This window comes from Carassius auratus, chromosome 40 (genome assembly GCF_003368295.1).
Source record: "Carassius auratus strain Wakin chromosome 40, ASM336829v1, whole genome shotgun sequence".
NCBI classification, from domain to species: Eukaryota; Metazoa; Chordata; class Actinopteri; order Cypriniformes; family Cyprinidae; genus Carassius; species Carassius auratus.
In genome coordinates this window covers 20,328,835-20,352,528 of record NC_039282.1, presented here as the reverse complement: position 1 = coordinate 20,352,528, position 23,694 = coordinate 20,328,835, and the positions used below count along the sequence as shown (strand labels likewise).

At 38.9% G+C, this 23,694-nt stretch overlaps 5 protein-coding genes across 6 annotated transcripts; 4 read left to right on the top strand and 1 right to left on the bottom strand.

Moving 5' to 3' along the window:
* Window positions 1–586: 586 nt before the first annotated feature.
* Window positions 587–3,545, top strand: LOC113058835 (delta(14)-sterol reductase-like; the record flags this gene model as incomplete). The annotated part of the gene is made up of 8 exons (XM_026227089.1): window positions 587–836; window positions 1,473–1,670; window positions 1,741–1,844; window positions 1,916–2,032; window positions 2,338–2,506; window positions 2,779–2,859; window positions 3,015–3,137; window positions 3,229–3,545. Coding segments are annotated over 8 exons (1,203 nt in total), but the record flags the coding sequence as incomplete, so codon positions are not given.
* A 4,756-nt stretch (window positions 3,546–8,301) lies between these two features.
* LOC113058836 (histone H3.3) lies at window positions 8,302–11,402 on the top strand. Its single transcript, XM_026227090.1, has 4 exons — window positions 8,302–8,432; window positions 9,566–9,709; window positions 9,781–9,934; window positions 10,960–11,402. The coding sequence occupies exons 2-4, from the start codon at window positions 9,582–9,584 to the stop codon at window positions 11,086–11,088; spliced, it is 411 nt and encodes a 136-aa protein (XP_026082875.1). The 5' UTR covers window positions 8,302–8,432; window positions 9,566–9,581; the 3' UTR covers window positions 11,089–11,402.
* A 989-nt stretch (window positions 11,403–12,391) lies between these two features.
* LOC113058837 (histone H3.3) lies at window positions 12,392–15,663 on the top strand. Its single transcript, XM_026227091.1, has 4 exons — window positions 12,392–12,541; window positions 13,716–13,859; window positions 13,931–14,084; window positions 14,547–15,663. Exons 2-4 carry the CDS (start codon window positions 13,732–13,734, stop codon window positions 14,673–14,675), a joined length of 411 nt encoding a protein of 136 aa, XP_026082876.1. The 5' UTR covers window positions 12,392–12,541; window positions 13,716–13,731; the 3' UTR covers window positions 14,676–15,663.
* An 847-nt stretch (window positions 15,664–16,510) lies between these two features.
* On the top strand, window positions 16,511–19,364 carry LOC113058834 (eukaryotic translation initiation factor 3 subunit K-like). Of its 2 annotated transcripts, none has more exons than XM_026227088.1 (8): window positions 16,511–16,677; window positions 17,462–17,560; window positions 17,636–17,756; window positions 17,853–17,927; window positions 18,144–18,210; window positions 18,889–18,966; window positions 19,038–19,163; window positions 19,247–19,364. In XM_026227088.1, exons 1-8 carry the CDS (start codon window positions 16,616–16,618, stop codon window positions 19,276–19,278), a joined length of 660 nt encoding a protein of 219 aa, XP_026082873.1. In that variant the 5' UTR covers window positions 16,511–16,615; the 3' UTR covers window positions 19,279–19,364. The 2 variants fall into 2 exon arrangements, with proteins under 2 accessions (XP_026082873.1, XP_026082870.1); XM_026227085.1 differs by having other exon boundaries at window positions 16,516–16,677; window positions 17,850–17,927.
* A 1,851-nt stretch (window positions 19,365–21,215) lies between these two features.
* On the bottom strand, window positions 21,216–21,699 carry LOC113058838 (sarcolipin-like). The gene has a single exon (XM_026227092.1). The coding sequence runs from the start codon at window positions 21,643–21,645 to the stop codon at window positions 21,547–21,549; it is 99 nt and encodes a 32-aa protein (XP_026082877.1). The 5' UTR covers window positions 21,646–21,699; the 3' UTR covers window positions 21,216–21,546.
* Window positions 21,700–23,694: the final 1,995 nt, after the last annotated feature.

Sequence of the window (23,694 nt, the reverse complement as noted above, 5' to 3'; positions counted from 1 at the left end):
AAAATGCATATTTTTAAAGGCAGTTAGTTTGTTTCTCCACTTCAGCAGCACATACATACACCAAAACTTAGGGTTATATTCATATCTATATTCTGAAGGTTTTTACTGAAGTGTTTGTATATATATATTGTTCACAATCATTAATACAACATTTTATTGTATATATATTTTTTTCCTGGCTGTTTACAGTATTTTCTGATTTATGCAGTGATAAAAAGAGGAATCCTAAATCCCCACAGTAAAAACCTTTGACTCTAATATGTCAACAAAATCAAACAAGAATTTTGAAACTGACCCTACACATTTCTGCTCTGGAAATGTTTTCAGATTAGTGCATATTTAAGTAGACAGTGCCTCATTTGCAAATTTAACCATTTCAGAAAACTTTTAAAAATTATATCTTTATACATTCTTATTAATCAAGTCAGGAAATATGCTGTTATCTTATAAGTTAATATTTTCCCTATTTGCCTATACTCTTGTTTTAAAAGTTTTATTGCAATGTCAATTGTTTTAAAATAAGCCTCAGTATGATAATGTGTACAGTGGTTCAGGCTGTTGATTTTGTGTGTGTGTGTGTGTGTGTGTGTCAGACCTGTCTCTGGTGTGTGTTCTGTTGGGCATCTCTCTCATAATGATGCTGGATGGCTGCCGGCCCTCCTCCGAGTCGTGGGTTCTGCTCGGTTCTGCTGGAATCCCGATCTGGGACTGGAAGTCTGTGTGTGTGGTGATGATATTCACTGTCCTGCAGGTGGCGCTCTATTATCTACCTGTGGGACAGGTGACAGAAGGCAAGATGGGCTGCGATGGAAAGCGTTTGAAATACAAACTCAACGGTAAGAGAAAACTCCATCTTCAGACCTCAAGCATTTCATCAAATTAATATGACAAGCTGAATGGGAAGAATCTCAAAATAACAAATTATTTGAAATTAATCCCGTGGTGGGAAAAACAACGATTTAAATCAAGAAAAGTTTTGAAAGCACTTATTTTGTAAGATGTATATAGGACGACCTTTACCATTTTTATCATAAGTGCATTCAAATAATCTTTTATAGATATGTCAAATTTACAATGTCATGAGACAACTATTTTTATTCGAATAAACTTTAAGGAATAATTTTGTAAGATGGATTTTTTATTAAAAATTATTTATTGTATTGTTAATGTCGAATCTGTATCTGCCATATAATAACCTATGTAGCTGATATGGCAATAAATGTAAATATATCCAACTAAGCAACAGTAAGAGATTGGGCACAAATATCAAGACAATAACCTTTTCGACTTCTGCATTTTTTGTTTGATCTGACTTCACTGTACTCCAGCATTATCCACACACTGTTCTCCTGTTTAATTCTGTAAAGCTGCTTCGACACAATCTGGATTGTATAAAGCGCTATACGAATGAAGGTGGCTTGACTCGTTCAGTAAGGACTCTGATGGTGACAGGGTTCGGGCGTCTGTTGCAGGTCTGCATGCATTTCTCCTGACTGTTGTTCTGATGCTGGTTCTGTGGTTCTCTGGTGTTCTGCGGCCCGGCGCTGTGATGGACAGGATCTTCTCTCTGGTGAGCGCAGCTATGGCCGTCTCTCTGGTCTTCAGCCTCATGCTGTTCCTGTGTCCAATCAGAACACCCTCCTCCGCACACGTGACCTACAACAACACGGGTACGATCCGCACCTCATCTTATCTGTCACGCCTGAGGTCAGAGGTCATGTGTGTGCTTGTGTTGTACAGCAAAGCGCCTGCTGAAGTTTGTTCTGGGTCAGAGCATGGACCCTCGTCTGGGCATCATCGACGTCAAGCACTTCGTGATGGTCAGGGTTGGGTTTATCGGCTGGGTGAGTCTGAGCAGATCAGGATTCTGCGCTTGTCAGATGAGCGGTCACTGAAGTCTGTGTTGATCCTGCAGGGCATGATGGATGTGAATTATCTCCTGACCGCTGTAGAGACGAAGAACTCCTCACTCTCTCTGCTGCTCGTCATCATCTTTCAGCTCATTTACATACTGGACTTCCTCATCGATGAGGTCAGCCGAACTGGTTTTTAATCTTGGAAAGACTTTTGAGATGGTGTGTGATGAGATGCATAGTCCAGATATCTAATCACATGTTTTGTTGCGCATCCAGAGATTTATTTGGTGAATATTAGATGAAAAATGATTTGCTTAGTTGAACATAATGCACATTTTTGCACGTCTTGCCATTTGCATCCATGCATTTTCTTATGCAGTATCTCAAAATGTACATAAAAATATGTTGATGTAAACAGTTGTTTGTATTTCATGTAGTATGAAACCGAACAATGAATTGTATTTCTTGTATTTCTGACCAGGGCTCTGTTCTGACGACCAAAGAGTTCACGGACGAGCCGATTGGGTTCATCATGATTCTGGGCGAGTTCATCTGGATCCCTTTCTTCTCCAGCCTTCCCGTTTACTTCCTGCTTCAGAGGCCCAATCACATCCACTTCCTGTCTGCCGTCCCCATCTGCCTGCTCTTCGGTAAGCTCACATACTATGATATACTGCAAGACGTAATGTTCTTTCTCATCAACCTTATCTCGATTTCCGATTAAATTAAGCAAGTTTGTGCTTAAAACAAGAAAAATGTGTATCAACGGCATCAGAAAGGTCAGTTAAAACAGGAATATTTGTCTGTATTTGTACTCTTTGAAGTACAAACTCGCTTGATTTTGATCAGTTTTTCACAAAGCAAGACTCAATGTCTTTGTGATCCAGTGATTGTTGTAATTCTCAGTGCAGTTTATGAACAGGTACAGGCTTCCTGATTTATTACCTGTCCAACGAGCAGAAAGATGGTTTCCGCAGAAATCCAAGAGATCCGGCCTACGCTCGTATGTGACCTCTTCACCTCCTCATTCTGCTTTCCTTCAGTTCTTCCGCTGTAAACACAGTTCATGAATGCATGTCAAGAAAGCATTGAGCTTTGCATCATCTTGAAGGAGATGCGAAGTCAGGTCGCTGATGATGATGTCAGTCTCTCTCAAAGGTCTGAAGACGATCCTCAGCCCGGCCGGAAGCAGTCTGCTGGTGTCCGGATGGTTCGGATGGGTCCGGCACCCCAATTACTCTGGAGACATCCTGATGATGTTGGCCTGGTGTCTGCCGTGTGGTACGGTTAAAGACCAGAGCTGCTTCAGATGCGTTTGAAGGCTTTGTACCAGCAGTGCATGAGTGATTTACCTGGTTTGTGTCTCACGCAGGCTTCAGCAGTGTTCTGCCGTACTTGCCAGCGCTGCAGTGCTTTCATTTACTGAGGCAACGAGCCAATGAGATCGAAGAATCATGTCTGAAGAAGCACAGAGACGCCTGGAGAGAGTACTGTCGACGAGTGCCATACAAACTGCTGCCTTACGTCTACTGAACATCTCATGAACCTCATCAGAGCAGAGTTATTATTCTCAGCTGTGTGCATCCTGTGATTTAAACTACACATGCACTAACCCATGACATTTAGTTTTGTTTGTAGAAATCATGTATTAAGGTGGATTCAGAGATATTGAATAATGAAATAAACTTTTTTCTGTGTAATTTCCTATTTAATTTCACAATAATTGCATTGTATTTAATTATTTATAACTTAAATGTTAGTATATAGTAATTAAATCAATCATAAAGCTGTTCTGCAAAAAAAAATAAAAAAAAATACTTAGTTATTTTGTGTTTTCAAATCTACATTTGGAAAATGTTTTGATTTGATGGTACTTGGGGAAAAGAAAATCACAGAAAAACTTTTTTTTTAATTAACAAAATTTACAAATTGCAATGATTTTAATGGCAGGACCCACTTTTGTTTGAGACTATTTCCAGTTAAATGATTAAAAAAGCTTTAAAAACAGTTCAAATATACAAGTCACTGTATGAAGTGATTTATTTTGACTATACCAATTTTTCTTCTTCGTTTAAACTGCCACTTTCTGTGTTTATAAGATGTTCTCAATAAAAATAGCCTAAATAAAAAAAGTGATAGAGCTTAGTATAAAACGTAAATACAAAAAATACAATATAACATTATACATGTTGCACAATCAGTAGCATGTAAATACCCTGATAGATGGAAATCTATCGCCAAAGTAAACATTATTTACATTTATTTAAACCGTAATCTAAAGTGTATGCATGTCCATACTAAGTATTTGAGTTCTGACTGGCTGTTATAGTAGTACAATGACAATAAAGACATGAGAATAGTGTGTTTAATGTAATAAAAGCTGATTTGGTCTTAAAATTTGTTTTTTAGGTTGTGAAAGAGTATTAAAAAAAATCGCAGAGACGCGGGTTGCCAGGTTTTTACAACAAAAAAACGCCCACCTGCTACACAAAATTAAACAAATTTTTTTTCCCGCTGGTTTTTCCGGTGCTGAGGAATAAAGACTTTTTTAATAAAGAAAGCCTTGCCACCCCTGCTACCACCCCAGTTGGCAATAACGAATTAAAGGTTATGGCCAATTTGAAAATTTAGGAGCACGAAACTTTTGTGATTCGCGAACCCGCTCCGAACTCCCGAACTGATTCAAATGATTTGCGAACCCGCTTTGAACTCCCGAATTGATTCAAATGATGCGCGAACCCACTCCGAACTCCCAAACTGACTCAAATGATTCGCGATCCCCATAACTGACTCAAATGATTCGAGATCCCACTCCGAACTCCCAAACTGACTCAAATGATTCGCGATCCCGCTACGAACTCCCGAACTGATTAAAATGATTCGCAATCCCCAAACTGACTCAAATGATTCGCGAATACGCTTTGAACTCCCGAACTGATTCAAATGATTTGCGATCCCCAAACTCGAATAATTTACAAAGTATTAATATACTGTAATATTTTTGTTGTTGTTGTTGATATAAAAACAGACTTAAGCCATCAATAGCCTTTAAAATGGCTTAAAATGCATTATATAAAAAAAGGAGGCAATAATGATTGGTTTATAATAACACTGTTAAAATACATAATACAAAATAAAAAATTTATGTACATGTTATTACAAATGTCATGTGATTGCTGCTGTTACACTTACAGGACGATCAAATCCTTGTTTAGGATACTGACCAAACATTTCATTCAAATATTCACTTCATCTTTCATTTTTGGACACCTTTTTGCTATAGATGACACAGGCTTTATAATTTCTTCAACAAAAAACGTGCATATCACAACCCTTACAAAAATAAACCATGGTTTTATCATAGTAAAACTGCTTAGTTTCCTTTTGCGTGATTTCTGAATGCTTGAGACTATAAAATAAATTAGAGTCATAATAAAGTTATAGCCACAGGTAAATGTCGAGAGCTACAATTGTGATTTGTAAATAATACAATCTATTCATTTAGTTTTTTATTTGATTAAAGTTATTTTTTCACCCCTATAGTAGGGTTTTTTCCATCATCATATTTGAGGAAGGGGGGGCACAACAATAAATCCTGCTTATGGGAATCCTTAAGGTGTTGTTATACACGTCTCTGGGAATGTGTGCTCTACTACACACACACACACACACACACACACACACACACACACTGAAGCACGCGTGGTGTTTTCAGCTCTTCACTATATTGATGCATGATGTATGCTACACATGTGCACGTCAGTGCGCTATGAGAGGATTTCACCATTTCATTTGATAAAACTATTGTCATTCATTCGTATCGTATTCACAGACTGACAGAAACGGCAATGTCTTTACGACAACTTGTCAAAATAAAATTTCGTTATAACTTGAAGAAACTCAAACAGAAATATATTACTATTGCACAGTAGAGTATGCTATACTTCAAGAAGGCCTATTAGCTAATAATAATAGTTAACTAATAATAATAGAAACTCTGTCTACAACTCACCAAAATAAAAGTGTGGTCTAACTAAAAGAAATTATGTAAGAAATTACTTAGTAAAATATATTTTAAAAAAGATAAACTAAAACATTATTTTAAGGGAATATCACACAATTTTTCATAGAAGTTTTAATTTAAGCTTGCCAAACAATAACACCATATTTTTCAAAAACAATTTCTAAAAGTACATTTGTATTTGTGCCTATAATGTTTATTTATTTATTATTATTGTCAGCTAATAAAAGCTATGCTTCAGGATCATATTCATATAACATCTAAGGCTAAATGTAGCTCTTGACTGGTTGAGTTAGATGATGATTAACACTAAACTGTAGAAAATCAGTTGAGTCTCCCCAGCTGGAAATGGCTGTTAAAATCTTGTGTTTCTTATAATAAATTGACATATTGATAACACTGAATCTTTTATAATGCTCTTAATGACATGTTGATGCATACTGTATGCATTAGTGAGTGTGTGGTGCTTATGGGGTATGGTCACTTATTCCTTATATGTTTGTAATGTTTGTTATAACTGTTTCAAATGCAAGACATTGATTGCATGAGATTAAGTTTGTAAATGATAGCTGTGTCCTTTTGTAGTGTGCACATATATTTATCATCAAACTGATAACTGTGACTAAATTCAGTATATATACGTCTGCTATATGTTGCCACCCCATTAATATTTTTTAGATCCGCCCCTGCCAACAGTGTTAACATGTCCCATTACCGGGTGAAAACTGCGGACTTGTTGCCAAGTCTGTTGTTTTCCCGCGGAAAAGGGATCCTATAACAATGTTGCAGCGGGTTGTTTTTCATGTCCGCGGTTTGAAGCGACTAGTGATGGCCGATTCGTGAACGAATCGTTCAATTTAACCGGTTCTTCTTAGTGAACCGGTTGAACCAGTTCACCAAATCGAACTGAATCGTTTGAAACGGTTCACGTCTCCAATAAGCATAAATCCACAAATTACTTAAGCTGTTAACTTTTTAACGTGACTGACACTCCCTCTGAGTCAGAATAAACCAATATCCCGGGGTAATCCATTTACTCAAACAGTACACTGAATGAAATGCTGTGAAGACCGAACTGAAGATGAACACCGAGCCGAGCCAGATAATGAACAAAGTAGTAGTGAAGTAGTAATGAACGAGAAGTAGTTCTCGTTCTCGAGTCAAGAACCGGTTGCTTCGGTTTTCGGATCACCAGTACACTCAACCGAGAATCGTTTCTGTCGGACGCGTCCGATTTGAGAACCGATGAGCTGATTCTCGTTCTCGAGTCAAGAACCGGTTGCTTCGGTTTTCGGATCACCAGTACACTCAACCGAGAATCGTTTCTGTCGGACACGTCCGAATTGAGAACCGATGAACTGATGATATTGCGCATGCGTGTAATTTTGTAAGTATTTTGTTAAACATCGTAAAGTGTGATAAAATAACTATATTTTATTTTGATTTTTTTTATTATTATTTTTTTTAGATTAATGTTTCCAATCTGTATATTGTATATAATGTATAGGCCAAATGGGTTTTCAGGGAAGTTGGACAATAATTAAGACTCTAAAGACTCTTATGTTTAATAGGAATAAGGGATGATTTATGAGATATCTGTACTGTATTTATAGTTAATGATGACATTCACAAATTGAGTTTGTAGTAAACAGAACATGAACACGAGTAGAGCAGCTGATGACACTGAACTGCAGCACGTGCCGGTTAGAGCGATTCTCGTTCTCGAGTCAAGAACCGGTTGCATCGGTTTTCGGATCATCAGTACACTCAACCGAGAATCGTTTCTGTCGGACGCGTCCGAATTGAGAACCGATGAACTGATGATACTGCGCATGCGCGATTCAGCGTGAAGCCAACTGACTCACAGCATGTCTGAACCGATGTGATTCTTTTGGTGATTGATTCTGATTCTGTACTAGTAATATTATGAGCGCGGGTATTTCGAGGGCTTGGATGAAGGGCAATCTGGCGAAACGTAAGTTCATTTAATAACAAATACATCGCAATGGATTATGTTTAGTAAGTGGATCATGGTTTCTGCGCTGATGACACCTAATTTATTTACTTTATATCTTGAAGATTTAAATCCTCATATGCACATTATTGCTATTACTGTATTTAGGTGTTGTTGCAAAACTCAAATGTAAACTTTTCATGATTATGAGGTTTTAACTGACTAAAGTTATGATTACTGACTTTATATATTTGAATGTTTGATAGACGTGACGCCATTACGTCATCACCAGTGACGTCATTACGTCGAGCGTGAAAGAACCGATGAACCGGTTTTTTCAACCGGTTTATTGAATCGAACCGTCCGAAAGAACCGGTTCGCGGAAAAGAATCGAACTTCCCATCACTAGAAGCGACTGAAATAACGGGATGTTTAGCCAGTGGATTGCGAGGGAAACCCCATTGGTCTAGTTTTGAATAGCAGTTGGGCGGGTTTTGTTGTGAATCCCTGGCAACCCTGAATTATCAGCCATTTCACCTCAAACTGTCTTCAAGCAGCGAACACCCGCCGCAGCGGAAGAACCTCCCGAAGCACCAGACAGGTGAGTCCCCGCAAGGCACGCTCTCCACCCGGTCCCGGTGACCGGTAACCGGTAACAGGAGACGAAGACGTTCAGCTCGGTGATAAATATGTGTGTATCGAGCTGCAATAGGGGGAAAAAGCGTTATTTTTTCGCTTGCTTCTTTTCAAACTCATTCGCGCACTTATGCTCGCAGTAATTTTCTCAAATACTTTCTGAAAGTGTGCGCCACCGCTGTACGTCGCTAAACGTTATCGGTAGAGTGGTACAAATCGTGTTCAAGCTTCGCACAGTACACTGATGTTTTGTTTCTTCTCTCACATTTCGAGCAGCCATTATGTAATCAGCATGAGGAGGCGGGGCTGGATGGACACACTGAGCGCTGATTGGCGCGGAGTGATTGAAGCCACGCCCCGACCGCTTGTAAATGGGCGGAGAATGTGTTGATTGACTGATGTCACTGTAACCATGGGAAACCCTGTGAAATCAGCTGACATAACGGGAAGCGTGAACGTAATCTAAACCAAAACTTTATAATTTTAGCGAAGTGCGCCATCATCTGAAGGAGAACAGCACGAAAAGTAATTACATTTTCAAATACAAGGCCTAAATTGAAACACTTTTAGTAAATGCAGTCATTTTATCTACAAATTTTATTTTATAATTTCTCATTGGCACACAACTATATCATCTCATTATATTGCATTTTTACTCTGAACATGTATACATTTTATTAATTATACATTAAATATATTGAAAAAGTGCATAATTGCAATCTGAGTTGTAACTGATTTTACTTTAGTGTATGTTTATGACAAATTTACTGTCTAAACATGCTATAATATATTATTAGATGTTAAAATAAATACATTTACAAAAATCTAAAAAATTAGATTTGATTAAAAAAAATCTAATTTAATCTAAATAATTAGTTTGAACTAAATTGAATAAAATAAATAACATTTGACTTATTGGACTGATGTTAAATAATATAAGTTTGAATAATCAATAAATAAGACTTTCTAATGAAAAACTTAATCAACAAAAACATTTAAACTAAATTATAAAATTTTTAGGATGGGGCCCCTTATATAAGGATGATCATATTTGGGGGTCCAAATAAGTGTGTAATGTTGTGTGTGTGTGTGTTTGAGGTGAGCGTGTGTCAGAATGGCCCGTACGAAGCAGACCGCCCGTAAATCCACCGGAGGAAAAGCTCCTCGTAAGCAGCTGGCGACTAAAGCGGCCCGTAAGAGTGCGCCCTCTACTGGAGGAGTCAAGAAGCCCCATCGCTACAGGTACTGAGCCGCGGCTCGTGTTGGGTCTGGAGCCGCGGGGCGAGCGCTGACCGCTCTGTGTGTGTCTGTAGGCCCGGGACCGTGGCTCTGCGTGAGATCCGCCGCTACCAGAAGTCCACCGAGCTGCTGATCCGCAAGCTTCCCTTCCAGCGTCTGGTGCGTGAGATCGCTCAGGACTTCAAGACCGACCTGCGCTTCCAGAGCGCCGCCATCGGAGCCCTGCAGGTTAGACACAGCTTCACACTTCTCCAGAAGATCACTTATATTTGTTAATATAAAAGTATGTTTTTTTTTTCTATGGGAGCACGCTTCCACCATAGAATAAAGAAATTAACTTTTTATATCATTATTCTGACTTACATTTTAGAGAAGTGCACAATTTTGAGAAAAAAGTTTGAATTGTGACATTAAAATCTGGAAACAAGGAAACAATTGTGAGATATAACCTCAGAATTCAGATAAAAAATACAGAATTGTGAGATGTAAATGATCTAGAATTGCTAGACTTAAATGAGGAAGAATTGTGAGACGTGAATGAACAATTGCGAGACGTTAACGAAGAATTGCGAGACGTGAATGAACAATTGCGAGACGTTAACGAAGAATTGCGAGACGTGAATGAACAATTGCGAGATGTTAACGAAGAATTGCGAGACGTAAACGAAGAAGAATTTGTGAGACATAAACGAAGAATTGGGAGACGTAAACAAAGAAGAAATGCGAGACGTGAACGAAGAAGAATTGCGAGACGGGAACGAAGAAGAATTGCGAGACGGGAACGAAGAAGAATTGCGAGACGTTAACGAAGAATTGCGAGACGTAAACGAAGAATGCGAGACATGAACAAAAGAATTGTGAGATGTTAACGAAAAATTGCGAGACGTAAACGAAGAATTGCGAGATGTAAACAAAGAATTTGAGACATGAACAAAGAATTGTGAGACGTTAACGAAAAATTTTGAGACATAAACAAAGAATTGTGAGACGTTAATGAAAAATTGCAAGACGTAAATGCAGAAACTTGCAATTCTGTGGAAAAAAGTATGATTTGAGTTTGTCTTGCATTGTGATTTGTTTCTCAGAATTGCGAGAAAAAAATTACTCAATTGTAAGATATAAAATTGGAGTTGCAAGAAAAAAGTCATTGTGAAATAAAAAGTTACCTTTTATATTTTTTCTCCATGGCAGCATACATGTAATAATGTATACTGATAATACATATAAAAGTGTGTGTGTGTGTGTGTGTGCAGGAGGCCAGCGAGGCGTATCTGGTGGGTCTGTTTGAGGACACAAACCTGTGTGCCATCCACGCCAAGAGAGTCACCATCATGCCCAAAGACATTCAGCTGGCACGCCGCATCCGTGGAGAACGAGCCTGAGCTCCTCTCTCTCTCTCGCTCTCTCTCTCTCTGTGTGTATCTCTCTCTCTTCATCTGTCTGTGTGTGTTTGTTTGTGTTGGTCACTCTCTCTCTCTCTCTCTGTGTTGGTGTTGTATTCTCAGATGAGCTCTTGTGTCGTGTCGTCGTGTGATTTGAAGCACAAGAGTTCAAACCCTCAGGGTGATTAATTAAGGACTCCAGGTACTAATTAACACTTCCTGTTCCTGAATGAAAGAACTGGTTGTCTAATCTGATTTCAGGTGCTAAACTCCTCACTGGAAGAGTCAGAATCTTCTTCAATCAATTTTTTTTTTCTTGAAATAAGTCTTGTTTGTGTATTGAGTGCTTTATAATGATGTTCTTAATTTTCCTGAGATGCACAGATTGGCAGGTGGGCATATGATGTCGGTGATGCATTCTGGGATTGTCGTTTTGTTGAATATTGTGTTTTTGAGGAGCAGATGTAGCAACAGACTCTATTTTATACCTTCATGAGTTAAGTAGACACTCGCTCAGGTTTTTCTACACCTTTCATGGTTTTAATCACAAGATGTTTATGTTTGCTTTGTTTTTGTATGTGTGTAAGTCCTAAAAAGCCAATCTTTGTACTACAGGAAAAAATAATTGGACAATAAATTGGTGTTGAACTGTTATAGAGTCTGTTTTATGGAAATATTTCACCACCAGTCTCGTTTTTCTCAGTTAAAAATGTTATAATTGTAATTATGTGATATTAAAATGTTTGTAAATAAATAAATGATTAAAACAAAAATGGTTAAAACCAAGAAATAATAAAGTCACCCGAATAAAAATAAGTAGATAATGCTACAATTTAAAAATATATATTTAAATAATTTAAATTATGCTTAATAATGAATTTAATTTGATTAAAAAAAATAATAAATTAAAATCAAGAAATAATAAAAAGTACCCGAATACATTTTATAAATACATAAAATATAAAAGTAAATTAGAAACTGATATTAATAAATGAAAAACAAATAAAATAAAAATAATTAATTCATATTCATTATATTAATATTACAAAAATAATAAATATACTAAAATAAATGTGATTAAAATAGACATTTGATTTAACAAAAAATATAAAAAATAAAATTAAAATGTATAAAATAAAATAATAAAAATTGATTCAATCAATAAAGAATAAATACATGACTATATCTGACAGAACGGTGCTTTAGTGAGTACAATAAAACTAAATAACGGAATGTAATATAATGCTGCTGATAAGAGTCTGTGCAGACACTAGTGTGTGATTATTTTAACAGATGAAGATTGTTTTTTCTCACACGTTGAAGCGCGATGTGGCTGCCGCGGTGCATTGTGGGAGCCGCCGATTGTCGCATTTCCGCTGCCATTGTGCGCAAGAGACAGTAAATAACACTGAAGCTTCACTCAAAACACGCTTTAAACACGACTTCTGCTGAGGTAAGGCCGACAAGACAAATAAAACACAAGTGTGTTAAGTTTAGTTGTTGTTTTAGGCGGGAAATGTGGTGGTGTCTGTGAATTCGTGTCGGTTTGAGAGGGTTTGTGTGTATTTGAGGGAAATCCTGAAGCGCTTGAGCGGCGAAATCCATCCTGAATAAACTGATATTTAAAAAACGCCGAAAAACACCATAAACGCCTCCATTCCTGCTTTAACCGTCGGATATTGCAGCCCTAGAGTGTTTTCTTTGTAGTCCGAGTGTAATATGTAAGAACAGCGAGGAGATTCGGAGAGAAATTGTCGAAGTATTATCGTTAGTTCTTGTCTTTTCTCGCTCAGTTTTCGGCGCGGATCAAACAGGCGCCATGATGTGCACAGAAGAGGGGCGGGGCTTACGCCGACCGTCTGGTCTGTTTCCTGTCCTCTGATTGGTCGGCTCGTGAATATTGTTATAATGAGGCTGGTTCTTGTGGAATGATTGACACGTTGAGCTTGTTGTTGTTTTCAAGCGTCTGTCCTCAACTGTACTTTTATGACTGAGTTTCTGTGACGTCATTATATTATTAGATATTTTATGAAGCAGGTGTTTTCAAACTGCCCCGTGGAAAATATACAGGAAAAACTGATAAAATAAAGAACAAAAATAAGATTAAACTAACTAAACATAAATGTGATCAACTTTAACTAAATTAATAAAAAGATTAAAATAGGTACATTACTAAAATAGTTTAAAATAAAATTATTGATATTTAATCAAATTTTTGTTTTACGCAGTTATTCATTTAAATTAATTTTAATCAATTTGCTATAATCATGTGTTCTTTTATTTTAAGCAATTTATTTAAATCACGTTCCGTAATTTATACAATTTCCTTATTAACGAAATCTATTTACACCATTTATTTAATTGTACGTTATTCCGGTTTTAGTTACTTAAAGCTACTTTAGTAAAAAGAAAAATAGCAGAACAGTGAAAAAAGAAAAACAGATGTGACGTAATAAACGAAATATTTAGCAAATAAAGAAAAATGTTTTATTAAAATATTGATACATAAAAATATAGAGCTGCATTTAAAGTATGAGTTAAGTATGAGGTCTGAGTGCAGTGAGAATGTGTGTACAGTACATGTTTCTGTGCGTGTGTGTAATGTTGTGTGTGTGTGTGTGTTTGAGGTGAGTGTGTGTCAGAATGGCCCGTACGAAGCAGACCGCCCGTAAATCCACCGGAGGAAAAGCTCCTCGTAAGCAGCTGGCGACTAAAGCGGCCCGTAAGAGTGCGCCCTCTACTGGAGGAGTCAAGAAGCCCCATCGCTACAGGTACTGAGCCGTGGCTCGTGTTGGGTCTGGAGCCGCGGGGCGAGCGCTGACCGCTCTGTGTGTGTCTGTAGGCCCGGGACCGTGGCTCTGCGTGAGATCCGCCGCTACCAGAAGTCCACCGAGCTGCTGATCCGCAAGCTTCCCTTCCAGCGTCTGGTGCGAGAGATCGCTCAGGACTTCAAGACCGACCTGCGCTTCCAGAGCGCCGCCATCGGAGCCCTGCAGGTCAGTCCTGGTCAGGGTTATTATAGTGGACTAAAACCATTAAAACTGCATTTATTTGATCAAAATACTGGAAAAACTGTGAAATATTATTCAAATGTAAATCATCTGTTTTCTGTGTGAATCTGTGTTAAAGTGTAATTTATTTCTGTGATGCTCCGCTGTATTTTCAGCATCATTCCTTCAGTCTTCAGTGTCACATGATCTTCAGAAATCATGAAAATACAGCTGCACATCACAGAAATAAATTACACTTTAACAGAGATTCACACAGAAAACAGATGTTCTCCATTAGAATTATATTTCAATGCCTTTACTGTAGTTTTAATCAAATAAATGCGGAAAGGACTTTATATGAATATTGTACAAAACACAACAAAGTTACTAAAACTGACAAACTATTATAGTATCTGAGTGCTACTGAACTCTTCTCAGGTCATGTGACGTGTTTGTGTGTGTGTGCAGGAGGCCAGCGAGGCGTATCTGGTGGGTCTGTTTGAGGACACAAACCTGTGTGCCATCCACGCCAAGAGAGTCACCATCATGCCCAAAGACATCCAGCTGGCACGCCGCATCCGTGGAGAACGAGCCTGAGCTCCTCTCTCTCGCTCTGTGTGTGTCTCTCTCTCGCTCTCTCTCTCTCTCTCTCTCTCTCTATCTCTGTCTGTCTCTGTCTCTCTCTCTCTCTCTCTGTGTCTGGTAGTTGTAGAGTTCAGTCCTGGTGGGGTGGGTGGGCGCTGATGTACGTGGTGTCTGTGTTTTTTTGGCAGCAGACTATTAGGGTACTTCCTGTTTGCATGTACCGGCCTGTGACCGATCGGCCTCAAACACACACACACACACACACTCTCTGTCTGTCCATCAATCATGAGTGAAAGTTAAATAAGGCGGTCAGGGCTGATGTCTGCGTTCAGGGCTTTACGTCTCTAATGCAGGGTGCTAGAACAGCCCTGACCCGTCCCAGAATTCCCTGCACCGTCCGTCACGAGCACACGTGTGTGTGTGTGTGTGTGTCGATCAGCACGGCGTTTGTATACGAGTCCGAGCATCTCTTCAACAAATGTTCATTATTGCAATATTAAGAATTACTTTTAATAATTATTAATCTGATTCTTTTATTTTAATGCATTCATATAAGCTTGTTTCACAGATCTAGAGCATATTTTTGAAGGTGGAGCTTCTTATAAAGACAGTTTTACATCACAAATCGTGTTTATTTTCTAAAGGATGAATTAGTGTTCAGTCTGAAGCGTGTGAAGGGAGGATTGCTGTTGAGTTTGGTCTTGATTGGAGAATCTGGATTCACACTGAATAAATATGTATTGGCTTGATACTGTGTTTGAGTTCTGCCACGTGATCTTCCTTCATTAAAGAGCAGTTTTCTACTCATCCCTTCAGCGTCACACGACTCCTCAGGCAGACATGGAAACATTATTATTATTATTATTATTATTATCATTGAATCCTGCTTGATTTGTTCCTCCTTGATTCAGCGTTTGACTACAGAACATTCAGGTGTTTCATAAACAGATCTTTGTAATTTGAAATTTCTCTTAATTGCGTAATAAATTGATGTCACACATTTTTTGTGGGTTGTCTTATTAAGTTAAAATAAGTCACATTCAGCTCTTGTTATAGGAAATTATTCACATTGCCTTTTTGTTATTGTAAAGCACATAATTTCTTGTATGAACTTAACATTTAGGGCTTTTCAGAAATACTGAATGTTTGATCATAAATACTCTGTCTTTAAAAATGACTGACATTAAAAATGTAACACCCTTATCAAAACATGATATTTTGTAAATCTAGTTTTCAAGTAGTTTGTCATAAATCAACATCTCAGGAATATGTTATGGGTTTTCAAATCAAAATTGACCATGGAACAGGACATTGATTAAATTCAAGTCCCCTTTAAAGGAAAAAAAAGTGTTTATTAGGCATTCTGGGACACAAGTGAATGGGAAAGAAATTATATTGTCATAATCCTAGGAAATATTAGATATTATTATGAAAATCTTGCCATTTATTATTAAAACTGAATAAATATACATATACACACATATGTGTGTGTGTGTGTATATGTATATATATATATATATATATATATACACTTTTTTTTTTATTAAACATTTTTTACTTGCTTGTCATGTGACCATGAACCGTGTACATTTAAAAGTGATACTGAATTATTAAATTATTAATTTTAAAATCTCAGTGGTACTAAAGTAAATACATTAGGTGAAAGAGGTTCAGAGGACACTCATGCGGACACACAATGCTGCGTGTGAAGGTGCAGAACGACCATAGAACGACGGAAATGCAATAAAATTATACATTTTCATTCGGCTCCGTACGATGCAGTGACTCCGCCCACTCGCGCGGTGGCGCTACAGAAGCGCGTCACTGATGACGTCACGGCATCTGCCGGTCGAACGCGCCGCTCTCACGCTCGTGAGGATCCGAGAGTCTGGAAATAAACCGAAAATATTGACACTTACGATTAAAAACACTATAAACAAGCCGCCATAGTCATGGCGACGACATTCGAGCAGATGAGAGCGAATGTCGGCAAACTTCTGCGGGGCATCGACAGGTGAAGATTATTATTAATAACCGATTAACATCGTCCCGCTTTAAAACGCTTCACAAACAGAATTTATCATTCTGCGTTATATAGTTTTTTTTTGCGTGTGATAATTTGAATACTTCAATTCTATCAAACCAGCTTCACAGAAATAAAGAGTGAAATGACTTCAGTTTCAGCTCTACGGAAAACAATGAGCCGTTATTTATATTAATTCAGTTCAGTAACAGTGTCAATGGCGCAAAGTTAAGGTATAAACCGAGCTCAATTTATCTAAACATTAATATTATTTATATTGATTATTATTATAATTATGTCATTATTTTTTTTAATAAAACAAATATTTCCGGTCCTTGATTCTGATCGGCTGAGCCGTGTTCGAAGCTGTTGTAAATTACGCTACAAAGTAACATACCTTTGTTTACTTCTGTGTGTTGCTCGGCAACCAATTTGTTGCAACCACAACTGTTTGGTGGAAGGATACTGTTTTTATTAATATCATTAAACATTTTTTCCCGTTTTATTTTGTGAATCATTACTGTGTATATGGAATAACCATTTTATAAAAGCAATAAGCCCCATGAAGGTTTACAGTGAATTTATAACAGTTAAGGGGTTTTATGCACTCTGCTTTGCCTCGTACCAAAAAACCCCTATATAATTATGAAACTTTTTTTTTTAATGTGATTCATCGCGATTAATCATTTGACAGCGCAAATACAATTATATTAATATCACTGATCATTAATATTCTTGATCAGTAACAGTAATGAGTCCGATCTAATGATAACAGGTATAACCCGGAGAATCTGTCCACGCTGGAGCGATACGTGGACACACAGGCCAGAGAAAACACATACGACCTGGAGGCCAACCTGGCCGTGCTCAAACTGTGAGTGATGCACACTATCAAGGGCTGGACGCCGCTAGAGCTGTCGCTCACTCATCAGTGTGCTTGTGTCTTCAGGTACCAGTTTAACCCGGCGTACTTCCAGACCGCCGTCACGTCTCAGATCCTGCTCAAAGCGCTCACCAACCTGCCGCACACAGACTTCACGCTCTGCAAGTGTATGATCGACCAGACCCACGTATCCTTACCAGTGCGCCAGTCTTCAGAGTCACATGATTCCTCAGAAATCATTTCAGTGAGGTTTCCAGGTGTTTCCTTGACAGCAGTGTCGCAGCAGGAGGAGCGTCCGATAAGACAGATCCTGTACCTGGGGAACCTGCTGGAGACCTGCCACTTCCAGAGCTTCTGGGTACACACACACACACACACACACACGCACACACTCTCTCTCAGTACAGTTATATATTACTTTAGTGTTATTTCACCTGCTCACAGAGCGAGCCTTTCATTGATTGTTTACAGCTTAACAGAAGTCACACGCATAATTCACACAACGAAAGTAGAGTTAGTACAGTGAAGGATCATCAGGCCTGTGGAGAGTGTGTTACTGGTGTGTGTTTCTCAGGCCAGTCTGGAGGAGAATCGAGAGCTCATTGATGGAATCACTGGGTTTGAGGACTCCGTGCGGAAATGTAAGTGATTGCTGTGTTACTGATATTATAAATTATTATATTTCATCATCTGCTGTTCTCTGAAACCTAAGGAAGTCCGTTTCAAAGATGGAATTATAAGATTTTTTATCTCACAATTTTGACTGTATATCTTGCTATTCTCAAAGTTCTTACCTTTTTCTCAGAACTGTTTTTATCATAATTATTTGTCTATATCTCACAACTCTGTATTTATATCTGAAATGTTACATCATTTTTCCCGCAATTCGGTTTATATTTAGTAATTCTGACTTTTTTTTTCTCTCAGAATTATCTGTTTTTCTCACAATTGCAAGAAAGCAGTCTGATTTGTGAGCTAAAAAGTTCCAATTACCTTTTTCATTTTTTATCCCGTGGCAGAGACAAGAGTCCACAGAAATAAAGTTATAATTTTTGACAAAGATTTCTTGCACCAAAACATGAGTTTATTTACATAAATCTGAGCCTTGCAATTAGTTTTCATCATATGAGTCTCTATTTAGGAGCACAGAACTATTATTATTATTATTATCAGTGTGTATTTTCTCTGAAGGTGCAGTGAACCCGGATGTGTTGTGATGTATGGATCTTCTATGTTCTCCGTGTAAGACAGACCTGATTCCAGCAGCAGGAGTTTCTCTGTGTTGGTCTGAAGGTCATGTGTTTGTTCTGTGTCTCCAGTCATCTGTCACGTCGTGGGAATCACGTACCAGAACATCGAGCACCGGCTGCTGGCTGAGATGCTGGGAGATCCTCTGGGTGAGACTCCACACAAACAACGTATACTCACACACACACACACACACCTGATGATGTTAATCTCACCACAGACACGCAGGTGAAGGTCTGGATGAATAAGTACGGCTGGACAGAGAATGAAGATGGACAGATATTCATTCACAGTCAGGAGGAGAGCGTCAAGCCCAAGAACATCGTGGAGAAGATCGACTTTGAGAGTGAGTTTCTCTGAATGACAGCGACTTCTGGCTTTAATGTTGAAGTGTTTCTTATGATGACTGATGTTCTCTGGTGTCCACAGGTGTGTCCAGCATCATGGCCACATCACAGTGAACACACACACACACACACACACACACTCAATCTCATGCCTCAGTTTCCTCTTGATTTAATTTTACAATAAAGTCATTTCAGTTAAGAAATTTGGAGTCTTTTATTACAATTGCACATATTTATGCAGATGTCAAAAACATTTACTTTTCTTTAATTTGTTTTCATATTTCACTTTATACATAAGTACCTTTTTTTCTTTATGTGTTTGCACTTAAGAGATTACAAAAATATGATGATTTGGGATTTGTATCTAGGAAAGAGATAAAAATGTAAGGAAGCTTGTTTTCTCCACCGGTAACTTGCAAATATTTATCTCACCATTTGGAAGGTTTTTTTTTCCTCAGCTCTGCACAATATAAACTCAGAACTGAGATAATTGCAACTTTTTAGCTCAGTTTATATCTCACCATTCCAACTTTTTGTTTTTCTCAGAATTCAAAATTTTTATCTTTCAATTCAGACTTATTTTTTCAGAATTGTAAGAAAAAAGTCTGAATTGTGTGTTAACAAGTTTCCTTGTAATGTTTGAATCCAGTGGCAGACACAAGCTTCCATACAAATGTGATTCTAGTTTTGAATTAGATGTTTTAAATATGCATTTATACATTATAATATAACCTGAGAATGACAGACTTCCTCTGTGTGACAACTAGCCCCAGTCTGATCTCTGAAGACAAAACTTTAAGGAGAATCAGTGATGAGCTAAATATTGCCTTAGTTTTTAAAATATTTAATTTACAATCACAACAGTCACTTATTAGAAGAAATTACTTCAATCTGTACATGTGTACTGATAATTAATGAGGATAACTATAATACCAATAAACCGCGCGTCTTCTGAGCGCGTCATCACGCGGTCTGTGCCGGCGCATGCGCAGTGGAGCCGGAGCGCTGTCCAGGGTGCTGAAGCGTGAGCGTCAATCATCTCCATCGAAACGCGTGTCTGATGTCTCCGTGATCGAGGAATGAGACGACGAGGTACTTCAGCACTCTTTACTGTCTTTCACTGAACACAGTCAGAACGAGAAGGGCGATGATAAGTTAGGACTAGTTAAGAGTTGGTGTTAGTACAATGTTTTACTAGAATAGTTGTTCCTCCCAAGGTTTATTGGGGAAAACGTGTTCCCTCTCAGTTCATCTGAGATCAGGATGAGTTTGTTTCTTCATCAGGTTTGTAGAAATGTAGCATTGCATCGGTGTCTCATCAATGGATGCTCTGCAGTGAATGGGTGCCGTCAGACGTTTTTAGCTAAAATATGAGTCCATAATAACACTTCCTCTAGTGAAAGTGCATCTGCTGTTGTCTCTCACATATTTGTTTAAACCCTGCTCGATCTGTCCAGATTTCTCTCCTGATTCAGACCAGAACACTTTTTCACTGGAGGAAGTGTTATTATGGATTATAGACTCTATGTGTTTGAGTTAAAATCATCTTAATGCTGGATGTGTTTCAGGTTTTGTCTTCTCCAGATGTCCACTGATGGACTGGAGTGCTGTGGATTATTGTGGTGTTTTTATCAGACTCTCATTCTGACGGCACCCATTCACTGCAGAGCATCCACTGATGAGACACTGATGCTACATTTCTACAAACCTGATCATGTTCATTTATGCAGGAACTATTCTTTAACTGATGTCATTCCAAACACATTAAAAGGAGATTTAAAAGGAACATTCGTTAGCGCTCTCCATACAATAACAGTTTATAATAATCATATCTGCCAAGCTCTCCAAATGTCAAAAAGAATATCACAACTCGTTTTCTGTGGTTTGTGCACTTTATTGGAAGAGCTTATGAAAGCTTTATGCGAGAAAATAGAGTTAAAGCTAAGATCTTGTTGCAGAATATTAATTTAGAACTTTATGTTGACAGGTGTGATTCTGCATTGTGATGCATGGATCTAGAGACGCATGCTGTAACACACAAACACACACCGTTGCATTGCCAAAGAGTTCTTTATTTAAACCAATAAAACAATCTCTTTACTCAACACATTGCTGGAACTCTTTCAGCAGTTAATTTGAGTGCTTTTCCCAATTTAATCACATTAAACATCCAGAGTATTCACTCATATAACATTTAACACATGACAATAATCCATACGGACAAACTGTGCTGCTTTTGAAGGCATCACAAGACGATCCATCCTGACTGGCACATCTTCCATCCGTCTGCAGAAACATCATCGTCTGGTGCTGGAGCTCATCTTCACAGCTGAGGACGATGATGATGATGATGATGGTGGTGAGGAATGAGCTCTTCGCTCCTCATGCATCCTGGTATTGTTTGACCAGTAACCACATGAGCAGAACTGTGATCAACACAATCATAAAGTTCAGAAAGAGCTCCTGTGCGGATCGGTCCATCTGAGCTGTTCAGAGCAGAAACACGACAGCTGGAAGACTGGAGAAGATTGGGGATCTGGATCAGAGAGAGAGGGAGAGAGAGGGGGGGGAGACAGAGAGAGAGAGGGAGGGAGGAGGGAGAGAGAGAGAGAGGGGGAAGGAGACAAAGAGAGAGAGGGGGGGAGAGAGGAGGAGAGAGAGGGGGGGGGAGAGACAGAGAGAGAGAGGGAGAGAGAGAGGGGGGGGGAGACAGAGAGAGAGAGGGAGGGAGGAGGGAGAGAGAGAGAGAGAGAGGGGGAATGAGACAAAGAGAGAGAGGGGGGGAGAGAGGAGGAGAGAGAGGGGGGGGAGAGACAGAGAGAGAGAGGGAGAGAGAGAGGGGGGGGGGGGACAGAGAGAGAGAGGGAGGGAGGAGGGAGAGAGAGAGAGAGAGAGAGAGGGGGAATGAGACAAAGAGAGAGAGGGAGAGAGAGAGGAGGAGAGAGAGAGAGGGAGAGGGAGAGAGAGGGGGGGGGCAGAGAGAGAGAGGGAGGGAGGAGGGAGAGAGAGAGAGAGAGGGGGAAGGAGACAAAGAGAGAGAGGGAGAGAGAGAGGAGGAGAGAGAGAGAGGGAGAGAGGGAGAGAGAGAGGAGGAGAGAGAGAGAGAGAGGGGGAAGGAGACAAAGAGAGAGAGGGAGAGAGAGAGGAGGAGAGAGAGAGAGGGAGAGAGGGAGAGAGAGAGGAGGAGAGAGAGAGAGGGAGAGAGGGAGAGAGAGAGGAGGAGAGAGAGAGAGAGGGAGAGAGGAAGAGGGGGAGAGAGATGTGGAAAATAGACAAGTATGCTGGTCATTTAGAATTTAAGCCAGTCATCTATCCATCTATCTGTCTATTTATCCTTCCAAGTTTCACCCCCTGCTTGGCTTTGAATCAAACACAAATCTATCATCAGTTTAACTGCTGTGAGACACACACACACACACACACACACACACACACACACACACATTTACTGTCCCTATCACATATCACAGACTATTGTTTTATATAAAATCAATTCTTATGATTATAGACAAGAAAACAAAATTTTTAAAGGTTCAGAGGTTTGGGCTTGCTATGATTTTTTTTATGTTTTAAAGTCTCTTCTGCACCAAGGCTGTGTTCATTTGATCAAAAAAAAAACTTTAAAATATTGAAATATATGCAATAATATATTAAATATTATTATAATGTGAATCTGTGTTAAAGTGTAATGTATTTCTGTGATGCTCCGCTGTATTTTCAGCATCATTCCTCCAGTCTTCAGTGTCACATGATCTTCAGAAATCAGAATAATATGATGATTTACTGCTCAAGAAACATTTCTGATTATTATCAGTGTTGAACACATTAATATTTTTGTGAAAACTGTGATACATTTTTACTTTTCACGATGAATAGAAAGCTCAAAGTAGCATTTATTTAAAATAAAATCGTTTGTGACATTATAAAGGACTTTACTGTCACTTTTGATCAACTGTATGCAATTTCTGTCAAACAAAATTGCTGATCCCAAACTTTTGAACAGTCTCCAAACTAAGATTTTAAAAGAGGTGGTTATGTACTCCACAAACACAGTCATTGAGCAAGATCTTCCCAAACTACAGCACAGCAGAACCTGAGTTTGCATTAATAATGAAATCCATGCAGCAAAACAGCAAAAGCTTGTCCATGCAATCATCACAATGTCATGCAACACGTCCAGACGTGTCTGAAACTCCAGCATGCATTTCACTGCCCAAAGAGTTTCAGTAAGGTGAAAGAGCGAAGACAGAAGAACATCTTTCTGCAGATGTGGCTGCAGTGCTTCTTACCTGCACACGGTTCACCTGAAGTCTCTGAGTCCAGCTGTCACATCCCTCAGCTCTTAAAGCAGCCACGCCGGACCGGATTGGAGCAGCAGGGTCCAGCAGGGGGTGAGGTCACAGTATTTAAGCGTCTGCTGAGGGGACGACTGGGTTCTGGATCACAGTCCAGCTGCTGCAGCTCTTCAGTGGGACGAGGGCGAGCTGCTGTCTCTATTGTTGGTGGTTTACAGACTGACGCCTCTGAACA

Coding starts and splice junctions, on each gene's coding strand:
- LOC113058836 (XM_026227090.1), top strand. CDS start 9,582: ATGGCCCGTACGAAGCAGACCGCCCGTAAATCCACCGGAGGAAAAGCT. Junction 9,710..9,780: donor AAGAAGCCCCATCGCTACAG/GTACTGAGCCGC, acceptor GTGTGTCTGTAG/GCCCGGGACCGTGGCTCTGC. Junction 9,935..10,959: donor CCGCCATCGGAGCCCTGCAG/GTTAGACACAGC, acceptor GTGTGTGTGCAG/GAGGCCAGCGAGGCGTATCT.
- LOC113058837 (XM_026227091.1), top strand. CDS start 13,732: ATGGCCCGTACGAAGCAGACCGCCCGTAAATCCACCGGAGGAAAAGCT. Junction 13,860..13,930: donor AAGAAGCCCCATCGCTACAG/GTACTGAGCCGT, acceptor GTGTGTCTGTAG/GCCCGGGACCGTGGCTCTGC. Junction 14,085..14,546: donor CCGCCATCGGAGCCCTGCAG/GTCAGTCCTGGT, acceptor GTGTGTGTGCAG/GAGGCCAGCGAGGCGTATCT.
- LOC113058834 (XM_026227085.1), top strand. CDS start 16,616: ATGGCGACGACATTCGAGCAGATGAGAGCGAATGTCGGCAAACTTCTG. Junction 17,561..17,635: donor AACCTGGCCGTGCTCAAACT/GTGAGTGATGCA, acceptor TTGTGTCTTCAG/GTACCAGTTTAACCCGGCGT. Junction 18,967..19,037: donor GATGCTGGGAGATCCTCTGG/GTGAGACTCCAC, acceptor ATCTCACCACAG/ACACGCAGGTGAAGGTCTGG.
- LOC113058838 (XM_026227092.1), bottom strand. CDS start 21,645: ATGGACCGATCCGCACAGGAGCTCTTTCTGAACTTTATGATTGTGTTG.